At 37.9% G+C, this 17,300-nt stretch overlaps 1 protein-coding gene and 1 long non-coding RNA gene across 12 annotated transcripts in view; one reads left to right on the top strand and one right to left on the bottom strand.

Annotated features, from left to right (window-relative positions):
• Positions 1-17,300, bottom strand: part of LOC103351369 (uncharacterized) — a 133,511-nt gene that overhangs the window by 14,052 nt on the left and 102,159 nt on the right. Inside the window, exon 3 of one of the 2 annotated variants that reach the window (XR_011382371.2) lies at positions 13,775-13,903. The exons of the other annotated variant lie outside the window; for it this stretch is intronic. This is a non-coding gene — a long non-coding RNA (uncharacterized LOC103351369). Of the gene's footprint in view, positions 1-13,774; positions 13,904-17,300 lie in introns of those variants that run through there. 2 annotated transcript variants of the gene reach the window in all.
• Positions 1-17,300, top strand: part of HECTD2 (HECT domain E3 ubiquitin protein ligase 2) — a 101,713-nt gene that overhangs the window by 81,350 nt on the left and 3,063 nt on the right. For 9 of the 10 annotated variants that reach the window (XM_051823369.3, XM_089314774.1, XM_051823370.2 and 6 more), the window contains 8 exons: positions 291-423; positions 1,715-1,803; positions 5,062-5,220; positions 6,536-6,610; positions 7,318-7,405; positions 7,488-7,594; positions 10,317-10,432; positions 11,589-11,732. In XM_051823369.3, coding sequence (XP_051679329.2) covers positions 291-423; positions 1,715-1,803; positions 5,062-5,220; positions 6,536-6,610; positions 7,318-7,405; positions 7,488-7,594; positions 10,317-10,432; positions 11,589-11,732 — 911 coding nt within the window. Of the gene's footprint in view, positions 1-290; positions 424-1,714; positions 1,804-5,052; positions 5,221-6,535; positions 6,611-7,317; positions 7,406-7,487; positions 7,595-10,316; positions 10,433-11,588; positions 11,733-17,300 lie in introns of all 10 variants that reach the window. The other variant, XR_016222136.1, reaches the window with a different exon arrangement.

Raw genomic sequence — 17,300 nt, 5'->3', positions numbered from 1 at the left:
TAAAGAAAAGGAAATGGTTTTATATTACAGTCTGCTAAATTAAAATTTTGAAAGCAATATGATACCAAGAGACAGTAACCTTGGGCAGGGTACCTCACTTCTCTAACATGATAGATAAAACCAACATAATAATGCCTGGCTTACACAATGGCAAATGTGTGGAAGGGAGGGATGGGTGGAGGTTTATGACTCTGTAAATAAAGAGTACCTATATAGTTCCCATAATTTAAGAGAGTTAATCCCCTTTTACTGCCCTTTGTTTTCCTCTACTATCTACTTCCCTCCAATAGTTAACCCGGAAAAGAGCAGACTTAAAAAAGAAGTTGAAAGTTACATTTGTTGGGGAAGCTGGTTTGGATATGGGTGGCTTGACTAAAGAATGGTTCCTTCTTCTCATTCGCCAGATTTTTCATCCAGATTATGGTGAGTATTTAAGCAAATTGTTAAAATATCATTTCTTCATAATTGTTACAATCAAGTAGCCATCCTTATTTTTAACCTACTCTGTGACTTTAGACATTTTTTCAATCATAAATACTGAATTATTATATAAGGATAATGTATTGTAAAATGTAAACACATTTTACAAAATTTTATGAACAAATGAATAATTGAAATATTGACTGTCTTATTGGGGACTTATGAAGACTGAAAGTATTATTTATGAGGAGATATACATATCTTTCCTGAACAGCCAAATACATGAAAATTTACTTTGCCATCGAAATGAAAACCATTAGAATTAAAAAACTGTTAACTTGCTCTATACTAGTATTTGCAGCCTCTTTCATTAAATTAGTTTAGTTAATAAGACTTCTTAAATTTTTAAATTAAGACTTTGAAATTTAACTGTTATTTAATTAAAGATATCATCAATATAACCCTTAGCATTTTTTGCATGTTTTTCTTCAAAGGAGAATTTTTAGTCTTTGTTATCTTTATGTTATATATATATATATGTATGTATTTACACACACACATATGTACATATATATGCTTTTGTATCATTTTTCTGGTAATGGAAAATAGGGATAATATGGAGAAATTGAAATCTCCAGGTAATCCTCAAATTTAATACTGATCATAACTTATAAAACCATAGTTGTTGGCCAGTGCCGCAGCTCAATAGGCTAATCCTCCGCCTGCGGTGCCGGCACACCGGGTTCTAGCCCGTTTCTGTCCCAGTTGCTCCTCTTCCAGTCCAGCTCTCTGCTATGGCCCAAGTGCTTGGGCCCTGCACCCACAAGGGAGACCAGGAGAAACACCTGATTCCTGGCTTCGGATCAGCGCGGTGTGCCGGCCGCAGCAGCCATTGGGGGGTGAACCAATGGAAAAAGAAAGACCTTTCTCTCTGTCTCTCTCTCTCTCACTGTCCACTCTGCCTGTAAAAAAAAAATAATAATAAAATAAAATAAAAATAAAATGAAACCATAGTTGTTATGGAAGTTATCTGATTAGTTTATCTTCTAGCTACATCATTTATACTTTTGGTTCAAGATACCAATGAACAATAAAATGTACTCTGTGTATATTTAACATACAAATTTATATCTGTTGTGATCTGCAAATATATGGTCCCTTAAATTAAAAAGTGAGATTTTTAACATGAAAGATGATTTGTAATATTTTTTGCTGAAATAGATGGGATGCCATGCATTTTTCCACTCTTTGTAATCAATCCTGTTAATAATAAACTATATTTTCTTTTTTGTAGGCATGTTTACATATCACAAAGACTCTCACTGCCATTGGTTTAGCAGCTTTAAATGTGATAACTATTCTGAATTCCGATTGGTTGGAATTGTATCCTTTAAACTTTCCACTAGGAGGTGCTAACAGACTAGATATTTTAAAAAGATTTTGTCTGCATTTTAGAATACTATTCTTTTGGATAATTAAACATTCTTATCAAATTTACTAATACATTTTCAGTAATCTTTACTATGTGTAGTATCAGAAATATAATGTCAATAGATTTCGTTAGAAAGAAATGACTGTTTTAGTTTTTTCTGAAAATTTTCTATCAAAGTAAAAATAGTTATTTCCTATTTCATATATAATCTAAATTAACAGAAATTCAGAACATTTTTTTTTTAAAATCAAGGTATTTTCTGTTTGTAATATTTTTCTGTTCTTTTTGTGCTTATTACTTAGTTTACTAAATTGAAATTGTGGGAATGAAATCTACCTCTTTAATATGCCCCCTAAATCCTGGGACGTGAAAAAGGTATTCATAAAAGTCAAAAAGTGAATGGAGTGGGAATATTTAAAGCATAATGGTATTATTTGATAGTATTTTTTAAATTTTATAATCCATATGCCATCTTCTGAACCCCATCAGTTGTATTGTGGAGAGCAATCCAGGATTGGGTAGGGGATTGGACAAAATGCATTCTATGTTAGCTTTTTAAGTTCTGTTATGGAAGAAAGGAGGAAAGAGTAAGTAAATGAGCAAGCATTGAGATATATAGGGTTAAAAGGGGGTGGAGGAATCTACCTTTAAGAATCTTCCTATCTAAATGGACAGATGACCACCAACGTAGAGTAAGCAGTCTCAGAGTCAAATGAATGTGTGGCACTAAGTGCTAAGGAGTTTTTGAGAAGAAAAAGATGCAGTGTAATCCTCTCAGACAAAGCAGATATTTGAAAGTGGAACAATTACATTTCAGCTACACAAGGCTGGAAAGACTAGGATGTTACAGTCCCAGAGTAATGAGAAAAAAAGCTGAATTATGCTGGACTTGTTACTGAGCAGTGAGCATGCCAGAGTTATGGAAGATACTATCTGAAAAAGAATTAACAGGCATTTTTGGAGGGTTTTGAATCTCTTCGTTGCATTTGTTGTAATAAATTCTGAAGGAATGTGAGTGGGAACTGAAGAGCAGATGAAAGAAAAGATAATAGGGGGAAAAGCCACATGCTGAAATGGTAAACTTAATCTGAAATTTTATGAATATTATCATATCTAATGGTACCAAGTACTAAATTCCACAATACAGAAGAATGTTTAACAATCCTTAGACACCTGTCTTTTACCTTGTTACCTGCAATAATCATTTCCTGACTGTTTCAGTTTCACTGACGCTTCTCATTATACCATGACTTACTTAAATCTAATGTATAAGTCTGCCTTACTTCACATTCTTATATTATTTGGGTGATAGTTTGCCTTTCTAATATTTGTAGTAACATTATATATTACTTAACTATTACACTTTTAAAGTGCTATACATAAAATCATGAATTTGCTAATTGTTTTACTTTACAAAAGATAATAGCTCCTATTCTGTCATTACCTGAAAAGAACATACCAGGCATGTTTCATATTTTGTGCTAAACAAATCTAAAATTAAATTATACTATCTGTTTATATTCATTTCAAATAAGCAAAAGTGTATAGAAAGCAAAATTGATATCTTAAAAATCATGATACTCTACAGGAAAAATGTGAGATGATAGCAAATTGTGATCATTTAAGCAAAAGGGGGATATATGGAAAGTGCAGAAGATTGGAAGTTGAGAAATGAGAGGCATGGTCCTTGAAAAAGTAGATTTCATTCCCACATTCTCTAGGTTTTAAATTTCAAGGCCAGAGATTCATTGTTCTAATAGTTCAGATAATACTGTGTTCCAGTGCCAATTGTTTTTGCCTTGGAGTTTATCAGAAATGTTTTAATAAAATCTATAATTGTAAATATTTTAAAGATTATACAAAGAACCTTAATATACTCATGTTTTAAAAGTAGACCTGCATATTCCAAAAGGGGCATGAGAACTAGGAGTAGGAACAGTATGGTACATTGCAGGATTTTCAAACTCAGCCATGTTTGCGGCATAGGACCCTCAGTGGCTCCCCTGGAAGAATCGCCCCATCTCCATGCCTGCTTCAACCAGAGCAGCTTGATTTCATGTGAAATAAAATGCTCTGCTTCTGCCTGTGAGAGTACCTTGTAGCAAATCGTAGGAGCCTGCTTCCTCATCTATGAAAAACCTACCTTCAAGATCATAATATTTAAGAATTTTTTAAAATGCTTACAACTTGTCATCATAGTAAATGATTATAAATGGAACTATGCCAGTATTGTAGTTACCATCATTATTATAATTATCAGTTATATAAGTATATTAGAACATATTTCCAATATCCCCTTGAACATTCTGCTCAGTCTGTTTATATGTTTCCATACAAAATAGTGTATCTACCCCTTAATTTATCATTAGCCCTAATTCTATCTTAGCAAATGGAAATACTGGAAGTCTTCCAATTTTTAAAAATTACTTTCAGTAATTTATCGAGCCCATCTATATGTTTGTATTTCCTTTTAACTCTATAAAATTACTTCCTTAATAAATGTATATAATAATTGACAGTTGAAATGTTATGAAATTTTATCTAAAACCACTCAGCAAATGGATGAGTTATATTCTGTAGTTACTCTATAACTAAAATACAGGTGGGCAAAGTTTACAAATAACAACATCTGTAGCTTTTTATGACACTTTGAGTGAACTCCAAATTACAAAACCCTTTCAAGTTTTACTGTAAGATATTACTTACCCTATTAGCTTATCAGTAGTATGTGTATATCCATATGTTTATTCACTTCAGATCTTTTATTTTTGTAATCTGTGTTTAATTTTAAAGTAGCTAAATGACTATTTCCAAAATTAGCAGTCTGTTCTGCAGTGAGTTCTACTGAATAAACTGTTGTTAGTGCTGCTTATACAATCTCCAACATCTTTGTTTAAATTTAGATAATGTTTTAATATATGTTAAATGCTTTACAGCAATGTCTGGAATTGCTGTCTGTTGTGATCTTAGAGTAACTTTCCTAGGGAGTCCATCAAATACTATCTCTTGAACACCTCCTTTTTAAGGTGACTTTTGGTAATCAAGGAATTATGTAAAATAAAGAAAAAATAGATAGGAAAGGAAGTATGTGGTACTAATTAGAAAGTCAGTGTTAAATCTGGAAGAAGTTTGCAAGAAATAGATGCATAATTCAAAACTCATTTGTTATCAAGGATTTTATGTTAATACTTAACATTTAGTATGCATAGCTTATGGGACTAGCTGTTTATAACAGCATCACTTTGGATATTCGTTTTCCTCCCTGCTGTTACAAGAAACTATTGAGCCCTCCTATCGTTCCAAGTGATCAGAATATACCAGTAGGCATCTGCAGTGTTACCATTGACGACTTATACCAAATTATGCCTGTAAGTATAAAGTTAACTTTCTGTCTCTCAGTGCTAAATCATCTCTATTCTACCTGCACAATCTCTCTCCTCTTAATGCTGTTCTTAAATATGGTTTCCTTGTACATCTGTAGTTCATCTCCCTTTCCATCTAGCTTCCTTCTTCCTTATGGAGACACACCTCCTACTTTGTAGCACTTCTGAGCTCTTACAACCTAGAGGAGCAAACTCTGAAGTTAGTCAGTAATTGGAATCCTGGTTCTCCCACTTAATATCTCTGTAAATGAACCTGGGTGTCATTTAACCATTTAACCTTTCTATGTTCTAGTTCCTTATGTAACCTAGATAGTTTTTTTTTTCCTTGGTAGGTTCTGTGGGATAATTTTTATGAATATTTAAATGAAGGTAATCATAACAAATCTATGTCAGCCTAGATTTGCTTGAAAATTTCCTGTTTTAATGAAATAGAGCATTATTATGTACAATTTACAAGATCATTCTAACTATGCTGTTATTTACCTTTTTTAACATTTGAAAATAAAACCTGACCATTTTTGAAAATTATCAGGTCAATTTTTCTATTCTCAAATCCTTATTCTTGGATACCTTGAAGTGCAACATAACACGAGAAAATATTTCAGGGGTCTAGCATGGTGGTTTAGTGGGTTAAGCCACCACTTGCAGTGCCAGCATCCCATATGGGTGCTGCTCTACTTCTAATGCATCTGGGAAAGCAGCAGAGCATGGTCCAAATGCTTGGGCCCCTGCACGCCTGTCAGAGACCCAGAAGAAGCTCCAGGTTCCTGGCTTTAGCCCAGCCCAACCTTGGGCTTGTTGTGGCCATCTAGGGAGTGAACCAGTGGAAGGAAGATTGCTTCTTGTGTTCTCCCTCTCTTTAACTTTAAATAAATAAATATTTAAAAATAAATAAAAGGTGAATTCTAAAACATTACCAGATTTTTGTTAATGTAAGTTGAAAGTAAGAAATATTATATATTCATGAACAGCAGTGCACCTGACAGCAGTGAATTATGCTGGAAGTGCACTGGAGTTGAACTTAGCTTGTTGTTTAAGAAAACATCCCAGAGTTATGACTCTGGTCTAACTAGATAGCTTCCTCTTACATGACCTGTAGTGAATTTTTCCAAGCCTTAGATAATAGAAGCCATTAGCAAGCATTTTGTGCCCCGGAAAACACTTGTCAGGTATTATCTTTGCTTTGAAATCTGAAAAAGTTTATCTACTCATGATTTCACATACAAGTGAGCTATAATAGATTTAACTATTTAAGGTAATGCTATTTGATTTAAAAAGACAGATAAATTTCTTTTTACAGGAATTGGCCCATGGGTTAAGTGAACTCTTATCATATGAAGGCAATGTTGAAGAAGATTTCTATTCAACATTCCAGGTACTAACAAGGGCAAATAGCTGTTTGTTAACTGTATATTTCTTGCATGAAAAGTGCCATTTGTTCTTAAGTACTCTCTGCTAGAAAAGTTGAATGAGGATTAATCAATGCATACAATCCCCTATCTTAAAGGCTCTTACTCTGATAAAGTACAGACAGTGAGGTAGACACGTGTAGATGAGCAGTTGGTGGAAGTGCTTAAAGAAATTCACTGAGGCTAAGAGTGCTGTGGATATGTGGCTGGGCAGTTACATGGTACCTTGGCTCAGTCACTTTCTTGGAGCTTTTCACTTCTTCCTGTAGCCTCAACACAAGAGGTTGGAAGTCAAAACTAATGGGTCAGTCCAAAACTTTCTCATTTCCATTCATTCTTATATTAACTGGGAGATGGAATTCATTAGAGTGATCCACATAGCTCTTAAAACCTGAGTATTAATTAGATGGCTGTGCAAGTTTCATGGACATCATTAAGGTATGTAACTGCATTTGACAGATGGGGTTAAGGCCTGATCTTTTCACCCATAATCATTTCCTGACACTTCATTCTTAAGACAAATATTGCAAGAGCTTAGCCTTTCTATAATTTGTGTTCTTCAAAAGGGAGAGGAGAAAACATATTCGTTTTAAATTTTACAAACATGTTTATGGAAGGCTGTTAATTGCATCAGCCATACCAATAAATATTCCATGATGATGCCTCCTATCAGGTGTTTCAAGAAGAATTTGGAATAATTAAGTCCTATAATTTAAAGCCAAGTGGTGATAAAATCACAGTTACCAATCAAAACAGGAAAGGTAAGTTAGATACCATTTTTAAACGTTATAGAATTACTATTCACTATTGACATTGTCTAACAGATATAAAATTGTCTTCCAGAGTATGTACAGCTTTATACGGACTTCCTTCTCAATAAATCTATCTATAAGCAGTTTGCCGCTTTTTACTATGGGTTTCATAGCGTTTGCGCTTCAAATGCTCTAATGGTGAGTTTACAACTTTAAGCTTTTAGTTTGGCTTTATAATATGATATTGACAGTTAATACCCAAAATATTTTAGTAGATAAGGTTTTTGTTTGTTTGTTTCAAATATTGATTGATTTAAAGGCAGAGTTACAGAGAGGCAGACGTAGAGAGAGAAAAAAGTCTTCCATCTGCTGGGTCACTCCCCAGATGGCCTCAATGGCCTGAGCTGAGCCAATCTGAAGCCAGAAGGCAGGAGATTCTTCCGGGTCTCCCACGCAGGTTCAGGGGCCCAAAGACTTGGGCCATCTTCTACTGCGTTCCCAGGCCATAGCAGAGAACTCGATCAAAAGTGGAGCAGCCAGGACTAGAACTGGTGCCCATATGGGATGCTGGCACTGCAGGCGGTGGCTTTACCCCCTATGCCACAGCATCGGCCTCATAGATGAGCTTTTAAAATACAGAAAATGTTTCCTACTTTTTAAAAATAAAAATAAAAATAGCTCTTCCATTTCATCCTTAATTCTTTAAAGGGGGAAAAGTCCCAGTCCATTTCTTTTCCTCCCTTTCTGGTGTGTGTTTTTTTTTTTTTTTTTTTTTTTTTTTTTTTTTTTTTTTTTGACAGGCAGAGGGACAGTGAGAGAGAGAAACAGAGAGAAAGGTCTTCCTTTGCCGTTGGTTCACCCTCCAGTGGCTGCCGCGGCTGGTGCGCTGATCTGAAGCCAGGAGCCAGGTGCTTCTCCTGGTCTCCCATGGGGTGCAGGGCCCAAGCACTTGGGCCATCCTCCACTTCACTCCTGGGCCACAGCAGAGAACTGGCCTGGAAGAGGAGCAACCGGGACAGAATCCGGCGCCCTGACCAGGACTAGAACCCACTGTGCCGGCACCGCAGGCGGAGGATTAGCCTATTGAGCCATGGCGCCGGCCCTTCTGTTGTATCTTAAGGATGTATTTTGTAGGGTTCTAAAAACTATCCCTAAGTTAAGTAGATGAAGAGATCTAAGGACTCAGATTCTGAATACCAAGAAACAAGGCACAGAAACAGTTAACTCCAGGAAAAAACTACAACTTCTTACTGACCTAAGAACATGTGTGTATCTGCTTTCTACTGCTACAGGGCTCCCTCAGCATCTCTGAGCTGCATTTTGCCCATAGGAAATAGTTTATTTCAGAGTCGGGGAACTCAGGTTGGTGTGACTTGGCTTAGTCACGTGAACACGGGTTTAGAAGGCTGTGTCGGAAATGTCGCATAGTCCTCTTCACTCCTACTACCCAGCGTACACTTCCTTATGCCACAGAAATCAGTGAAAGATTTCATTTGAGTTGCTTTTCATAGAAAAGAGAATGGACTCTGGAGGTTACTTTAAGGCAGGAGCAGATGGCCTAAATTCCTTCCAGCTTGTAGAGTAACTTTTTTAACAGGTTTGTTGTTGAAATGACCTTTGAAAAGGAAGCACTACAATTGAACTCTAAGTTGTGAGTATGATGGACTGGTAATCATAGAGGTGGAGGAGAGAAAATAAGAAGTAAATGCAAAGCACGGTATCTGTGTTTAAGATCTGTAATCTCTTTGGGGAGAAGAAATAACCTACCTAAAGGTGAAAAAGCAAGCCAGCACCCAAGGCACGTTGCAGCGTCCTGGAAGGGAGCAGGCAGGTCAGGAGGTGCTAGAGCACCGCACTGGCCTCTGGGGAAGAGTGACATGGATTTGTGCTCAGCCTTTTGCTTGTTTTTCTGCAAACTGCTAATTATTGTGTTGTAACATTTATAAACCTTCAGAGGCACAAATACCTTGCCTCAATAGGAAAAATGTAAACGGAAAGGATTTTTCTTAAACAAAAATGATTTGGTTTACTATATGAGAAGGCATGATTTTTAGGATTTGACTCAGGGAAAAAAGCTCCAATTTTTATTTAAAATTGTCCTTTCAGAACAGGTCTTCAAAGAGGGAGGTGCCTTTCTCTGAAGGGAGGAGAGAACCTCCACTTTGACTATGACCGTGTCTAAACAAGATAAGAGTCGGAGAACTCAAGGGGCTTCCATAGCCTTGGAAACTCATAACGGGTGCATAGGGAGATTACTGATGCCATAAACAGGAGTGTCAATTGGTAAAGTCAACAACAGGAGTCACTGTGCACTTACTCCTCATGTAGGATCTCTGTCCTTAACGTGCTGTACACTGAGGCTTAATGCTATAACGAGTACTCAAACAGTATATTTCACTTTGTGTTTCTATGGGGGTGCAAACGACTGAAATCTTTACTTAATGTACACTAAACTGATCTTCTGTAAAAAAAAAAAAAAAAAAAAAAAAAAGAAAGAAATTATCAATTCCCAACTTGACTCTCACTGGGATTAAACATGACAATAGGTCTGATCTGATTTCATCATCATTTAAAAAAAATCATCTATTATTTTTCACTTTATGTTTCTGTGTGGGAGCAAACTGTTGAAATCCTTACTTAAGGTATACTAAGCTGATCTTCTGTATATTAAGATAATCGAAAATGAATCTTGATGTGAATGGAAGGGGAGAGGGAGTGGGAAAGGGGAGGGTTGTGGGTGGGAGGGACGGTATGGGGGGGAAGCCATTGTAACACGTGAGTCGTACTTTGGAAATTTATATTCATTAAATAAAAGATTAAAAAAAATAAAATAAAATAAAATAAAATGTGAATAACTATAAAAAAAAAAATAAAATAAAATTGTCCTTTCAACTTATTTTTGGTAAATAATTATTTGCAGCTGCTTCGTCCAGAAGAAGTTGAAATTCTTGTGTGTGGAAGTCCTGAACTGGATATGCATGCTCTGCAGAGAAGCACTCAGTATGACGGCTACGCAAAAACAGACCTGACTATAAGGTGGGGTTGTGGACTGGGGGCAAAACAGAATGTGGTTCATTTATTTGTGTAATTTCACTCTGAATCAATTATGTTACCCGAAATATTGTAGAGTCCCACACTGTCTTATTTTATCCCTACAAAGTAATAAGGGAATATTAAATATGAAATTACCTAGGAATTCCTTTAAAAGAAATTCATACAAAAGTTTAGAGATTTTACTTTACAAAAAGAAAAGATTTTATGGGGCCAGTGTTATATAGTGTGGCGGGTTAAGCCGCCAACTATGACACCAGTATCCCGTATGGGCTCCAGTTCATGCCCAGACTGCCCCACTTCCAATCCGGCTCCCTGCTTATGTGCCTTGGAGAGCAACAGAAGACAGCCAAGCCCTTGGGCTTCTGCACCCTCATTGAAGACCTTGATGAAGTTCCTGGCTCCTGGCTTCAGCCTGGCCCCGCCCTGTGGGGAGTGAACCAGAAGGTGGAAGATCTTTCTGTATCTCTCCCACTGTCTAACTCTGCTTTTCAAATAAATCTTTTTTTAAAAAAAGACTTTGACCCAGGCGTGGATAATATTTTTTAAAAACATTTATTTATTTATTTGAAAGGCAGTGTTACAGAGAGGCAGAGGCGGAGAGAGAGGTATTCCATCACTGGTTCACTCTCTAGATGGCCTCAACAGCCGGAGCTGAGCCGATCTGAGGCCAGGAACCAGAAGCTTCCTCTGGGTCTCCCACGTGGATTCAGGGGCCCAAGACTTGGGCCATCTTCCACTGCTTTCCCAGGCCATCACAGAGAGCTGGATCAGAAGTGGAGCAGCCAAAACTCGAACCAGAGCCCATATGGGATGCTGGCATTGCAGGCGGCAGCATTACCCACTATGCCAAGGTGTCAGCCCCATGTGTAATATTTTAATAGTGCTATGTTGACAAAATAAGATTTGTAAATTATATAGAAGAAAAATAGCTTGTACACTATCTACTGTTGTACTAACATAATTTTATAAAAGTTTTATTTTACATGGTAGTCGGAGGTCTAATTCAAATATGGAATATCATCATTTCTTAATTTTACATTAAGGGTATTCCATATGTTTAAGGGAAGTTTTTACTTTATTAAGCTCTGCAGGATTTTTGTCAAGGTATTTCATGTGTATCTCTCTTGGTGCTCTGTAGATACTTTTGGGATGTTGTGCTTGGATTTCCTCTCGATCTTCAAAAGAAGTTGCTTCATTTTACTACAGGAAGTGACAGAGTACCTGTAGGAGGAATGGCAGATTTGAACTTCAAAATTTCAAAAAATGAGACTTCTACTAACTGGTAAATTTCTGGATTGTAATTTTATTTTTAATTTATAATTTATTGCTAACAATAGTACATTTGGAATCAGGGGATTCATTCCATCTGAAGTCATTTTCATAGGAAAAATATTCAAAATAATGATAGCCTTGAAACAGGAGAGACTTTTGGTGAAAGTTCAATTCATTTTTGAGACCAGTACTGATGGTAATTTGTTTTCCTCAACTGTCATAATTTACAAGGTCAAATAACCACTCTGTAATCTCTTTTAGAACCTAGTCTACTTTGTAGTGCTATGTTATCTAAACTTCACTTTTATTTAAATGTTTTTTTTTTTATTTTCAGGGTAAATATTAAGTTGGGGTTGTTTGTGGGTGTTTTTTCTTTTGGTTTTATAGTCAGTACCAGATGTACCACTGTTACTACTACTCTTTTTTTAAATGAAATTTTAACATACATTTACTATGTATTTAGTGTTTTTTTTAATAAATTTTTAAAATTTAAGGTATACAAATTTTTCTTATTTCAGATATACAGATTTAGGAACTTGCACCCTACCCTCCATCCTACCCACACATCAACTCTTCCGTCTCCTTCCTCTCTTATTCCCTGTCTTAATTTTCACAATGATCTACTTTCAGTTAACTTCATACTCTTATAAGATTAACCCTACCCTAAATAAAGAGTTCAGGAAACAGTAAGAAGAAAAAAAACACTGTTCCTCAACAGTAGAGACAAGGACTGTAAGCAATCGTTGAATCTCAAAATGTCAATATCACTCCTGTCCATTACATTTTTGGCACTCTATTAGTTACCACAGATCAGGAAAAACATATGGTATTTGTCTTTTTGGGACTGGCTTATTTCACTAAGTATAATGGTTTCTGATTGCATCCATTTTGTTGCAAAAGACAGGATTTCATTCTTTTTTATGGCTGAATCGTGTTCCATAGTGTATAAATCCCACAATTTCATTATTCATTGATCAGTTGATGGACATCTGGGTTGATTCCATATCTTAGCTATTGTAGATTGAGCTCCAATAAACGAGAAGGTCCAGATAATTCTTTCATATGTTGACTTCATTTCATTTGAGTAAATTCTAGGAGTGGAATTGCTGGGTCATATGATATATCTATTTTTAGCTTTATGAGGTATCTCCATACTATCTGTGGGGAGCAACTGGGAGCAACTCGGACTAGACTAAGTTACTGGAATTAAGACTTATTCTATGCATCTGCTTTCCCACAATATGGCGCTGAGAAGGGAAACAGCTTCTACACAGCTGCCTCCAGTTCAACCAATAAACTGTAGGACTTGCTCCTGATTGGAGGAGAGCAGCGTACTCGGCGTGTGGGCAGCCGAGTTAGGATTGGCGGAGGAGGACTATAAAGGAGGAGAGAGCCGGCATGCACCAGGAACATCTAAGGGGAACATCTGAAGGAACACCTGTGCAGCCCCCGAGAGAGCCGGCCGGCGGTGTGCCGCTCCCCCGCGGAAGTGGGGAATGTGGCAGGGGGAACCGCCCTTCCACGGAGGTGGAAGGGTCAGTAGCCAACCCGGGAAGAACCAGCAGCAAACCCGGGGAGGGCCGAGCAGACGAAAGAACAGCGCAGGGTCCTGTGTCGTTCCTCCACGAAGAGGGGGAGCGACACTATCTTCCACAATGGCTGTACTAGTTCACATTCCCACCAGCAGTGGATTAGGGTACCTTTTTCACCAGCATTTATTGTTTGTTGATTTCTGTATGAGAGCCATTCTAACTGGGGTGAGGTAAAACCTCATTTTTTTTTAATTCTCATGCTCTTTGCATGAGAAGTGATGGTGATGATGGCTTTAAATTATTTTCTAGTCATGTTAGTAGGTTAATGCTATTCTACTTACTTCTTTTTCCCAAACATCTTGTAATTTTTAAAGCTAATTTGAGTAGATACAGCTTATTTATAATCATTTTTTATCCTGTCCCGTTGCCGGTTCTTCTTTTCATTTCTTAAATTTTTATTTATTTGAGAGGCAGAGATATAGAGAGAGAGCTCCCATATGCTGGTTGACTCCCCAAATACCCACCATGGCTGGGGATGGGCTTGGGCCAGGACAAGGAGCTGGGAACTCAATCCAAATCTCCCAAGTGTGAGTGGCAGGAACCCAGGGATTTGAGCCATCACTGCTGCCTCCCAGGATCTGTATTCCTTCTTTTAAAAAAAAAAAAAAAAAAAAAAAAAAAAAAAGATTTATTTATTTATTTGAAAGTCAAAGTTACACAGAGAGAGAAGAGGCAGAGAGAGAGAGAGAGAGGTCTTCCATCTGCTGGCTCATTCCCCAAATGGCCACAATGACCGGAGCTGCGCTGATCCGAAGCCAGGAGCCAGGAGCCTCTTCAGGGTCTCCCATGTGGGTGCAGGGGCCCAAGGATTTGGGCCATCTTGCACTGCTTTACCAGGCCATAGCAGAGAGCTGGATCGGAAGTGGAGCAGCCAGGTCTCGAACCAGCACCCACATGGGATGCCAGCGCTTCAGACCAGGGCATTAAATGGCTACGCCAGATTGCCGGCCCCTGTATTCCCTTCTTTTAGAGCTGGAATCTGCCCCCTTGCTTTCCCACTGCCACTGCCCCGAGTTTCATTGCTTTTTACCACCTACGTGGTCTGTCCAGTCAGGTTTTCCATTTTGAATGATGTCATCCTATTAAATTCGGTTTCCTCAACACTGCTTTGATCATATACCCTGGGCAATAGCTTGATGGCTCCCCTCAGTTTACATTCTAGAATCTACAACCTGTCAAACAATCTCCTATCCCAAGCTAGCTATTAATTCCATTTCCCATGCTTTAATCAACAGACTGCTTTGGTAATTCCTTAAACACATTTTGTGCCTACCTTCTTCCACATTTTTTGTTAAGATTTTACTTATTTATTTGAGAGATGGAGTTACAGGCAGAGAAAGAGATAGAAAGGTCTTCCATCCACTGGTTCACTCCCCAAATGGCCGGAAGCTGGGTTGACCTGAAGCCAGGAGTCAAGAGCTTCTTCCCAGTCTCTTATGTGGATGCAGGAGCCCAAGCACCTGGGCCATCCTCCACTGCTTTCCCAGGCCATAGGAGAGAGCTAGATCAGAAGAGAAGCAGCTGGGACATGAACCTGTGCCCATATGGGATGCCAGTACTGCACATGGAAGCTTAGCCCACTATGCCACAGTGCTGGCCCTCTCTACATTGTTTAATTGTTCTCTTTACATGTGACATGTGCTTGTTACCTCTGCTGGAGACCCAGTTTAATGTTGACTTCCTCTTGAAATCCGAAGTCGTCTTTTTTTCAGTGAGTTCCTCGGAGATCTCATAGAATCGATGTGCCACTTACAGCACTGTACCTTTTTTTTTTTTTTTTTTTTTGACAGGCAGAGTGGACAGTGAGAGAGAGAGAGACAGAGAGAAAGGTCTTCCTTTTGCTGTTGGTTCACCCTCCAATGGCTGCCCTGGCCAGCACATTGCGGCCGGCGCACCGCGCTGATCCGAAGCCAGGAGTCAGGTGCTTATCCTGGTCTACCATGCGGGTGCAGGGCCCAAGCATTTGGGCCATCCTCCACTGCACTCCCAGGCCATAGCAGAGAGCTGGCCTAGAAGAGGGACAACCGGGACAGAATCCAGCGCCTAGAACCGGGACTAGAACCCAGTGTGCCGGCGCTGCAGGAGGAGGATTAGCCTGTTGAGCCACAGCGCCGGCCAAGCACTATACCTTTTATCTTCAAGGCAGAGGCCACGCCTCTGACATCTTTGCATGTTCCATGTAGTGTCTATACAGACATAGTGTATGCATGAATGGATATTTAAATCAATATTAAAATGATATTTAAAACAAAATATTTATATAGAGAGCACTGCTCAAAAAGCTCATGGAAAAAATGCATATTATGAAAAACTATGCATGGATTTTCAAAATGTTTTACATGAAAGTAAACATCTTTAATTCCATTGTCCCATGAACTTTCTGAAGTACCCTCATATGTCTATAAAACTAAAAAATTTGTAAACAAATTTAAAATTAAAGACCTAAAATGAAAAAAGAGAAGCCTTTTGAGACTACAGATTTACTTGCCTGCCAGAAGTTAATTTCTCAAAATATTTTATATTAACAAAAATACTGTCAGTTTTTAAAGGATAATGTGAGTAATATATTTTAATACAAAAATGACATTACAGCTTTTCTTTTCCAATTATTATAATTTCAAGGATTACTTTGTGAGCTAACATGGCTTAGTCATGAATCTAGAGTAACTTCAGAACCCCCAAGAGTGGGAAACTCAGATATATTAAATATGAATACAGCCGTCATCAAAGACAGATGGCATTTCGATCTGACACACTGCAGATAAAAGAGGACTTTTCATCCTTCCTATAAGGTCTGCTATTGAAGATTCACTCATTTTTGTTAAATGAGAATGCAACATCTCTACCTACTCACAACACTAGTTTTGAAGTCAGACTGACTGAAATTTGGATCTCAGGCCTCTACCTTTACCAGCCTGCAGCTTTGAACAGATTACCTAACCTATGTATTCCCACTTTTTTTTTCCAGTAAAATGAAAATAACTACATTTTATGTTGTTTTGAAGCTTAAATTAAATGAAACATTGCATTTAAACATTGATCATAGTGCTCATCATTGACCAAACACTCAAGATTAACTGATTCTAATACTTTCACGTTTTGTACAGAGGGCTCTCAAAGATTAGTTTCTAATAGTACAAACTTCTTTAGAGATGTTCTCCTTTTCTCTGTTGTATGAGGATGCTTCAAAAAGTTATGAAAAATGGAATTAAAAGATAAGTTCGGGGCCGGTGCCATGGCTCACTTGGTTAATCCTCCACCTGCGGCACCGGCATCCCATATAGGCGCCGGTTTTAGTCCTCGCTGCTCCTCTTCCAGTCCAGCTCTCTGCTGTGGCCCAGGAAGGCAATGGAGGATGGCCCAAGTGCTTGGGCCCTGCATCCCATGGGAGACTAGGATAAGCACCTGGCTCCTGGCTTCGGATTGGCGCAGTGCACCGGCCATGGCGGCCATATGGGGGATGAACCAACGGAAGGAGGACCTTTCTCTCTGTCTCTCTCTCACTGTCGAACTCTGCCTGTCAAATTAAAAAAAAAAAAAATCATATCCAACAGAACACAATTTAAAAAAAAACATAAGTTCATTTTGACACTAAAAATATTTGAAATCCATGTGTACCAGAGATCTTCAAAAAGTTCTTAAAATGCATATTATGAAAAAGACTATACATAGATTTCAAAAAAAAATTTTTACACCAAAACCTTTTAATTGCATTTTCCACAAACTTGTTGAAGTCTCTTAATTCCTCATCTTTATTGAATTCTCTGAAAGCTGATGCTATAGAGTTCATAAAGACTGAAGGAAGGGATCTAAGATCTATAGAAATCCCGAATAAAGATAAAAACATACCAGGTGAAAGGTTGAGGGACCCAATCAGAAGGATTCAGAGGATAAGTAACATGTGTGTGTTGAAGGCAAGCAACTTGTAAGTGCGGGCATCTAGTTTCCCCCAAATGCTGTGTTTGTTTCTGACAGTCAAGAATAAA

This window comes from Oryctolagus cuniculus, chromosome 15 (genome assembly GCF_051225735.1).
Source record: "Oryctolagus cuniculus isolate XC-2025 breed Fujian yellow rabbit chromosome 15, ASM5122573v1, whole genome shotgun sequence".
NCBI lineage: Eukaryota > Metazoa > Chordata > Mammalia > Lagomorpha > Leporidae > Oryctolagus > Oryctolagus cuniculus.
The sequence above is the reverse complement of the archived record's forward strand: the minus strand, read 5'-3'. Positions and strand labels throughout refer to the sequence as shown.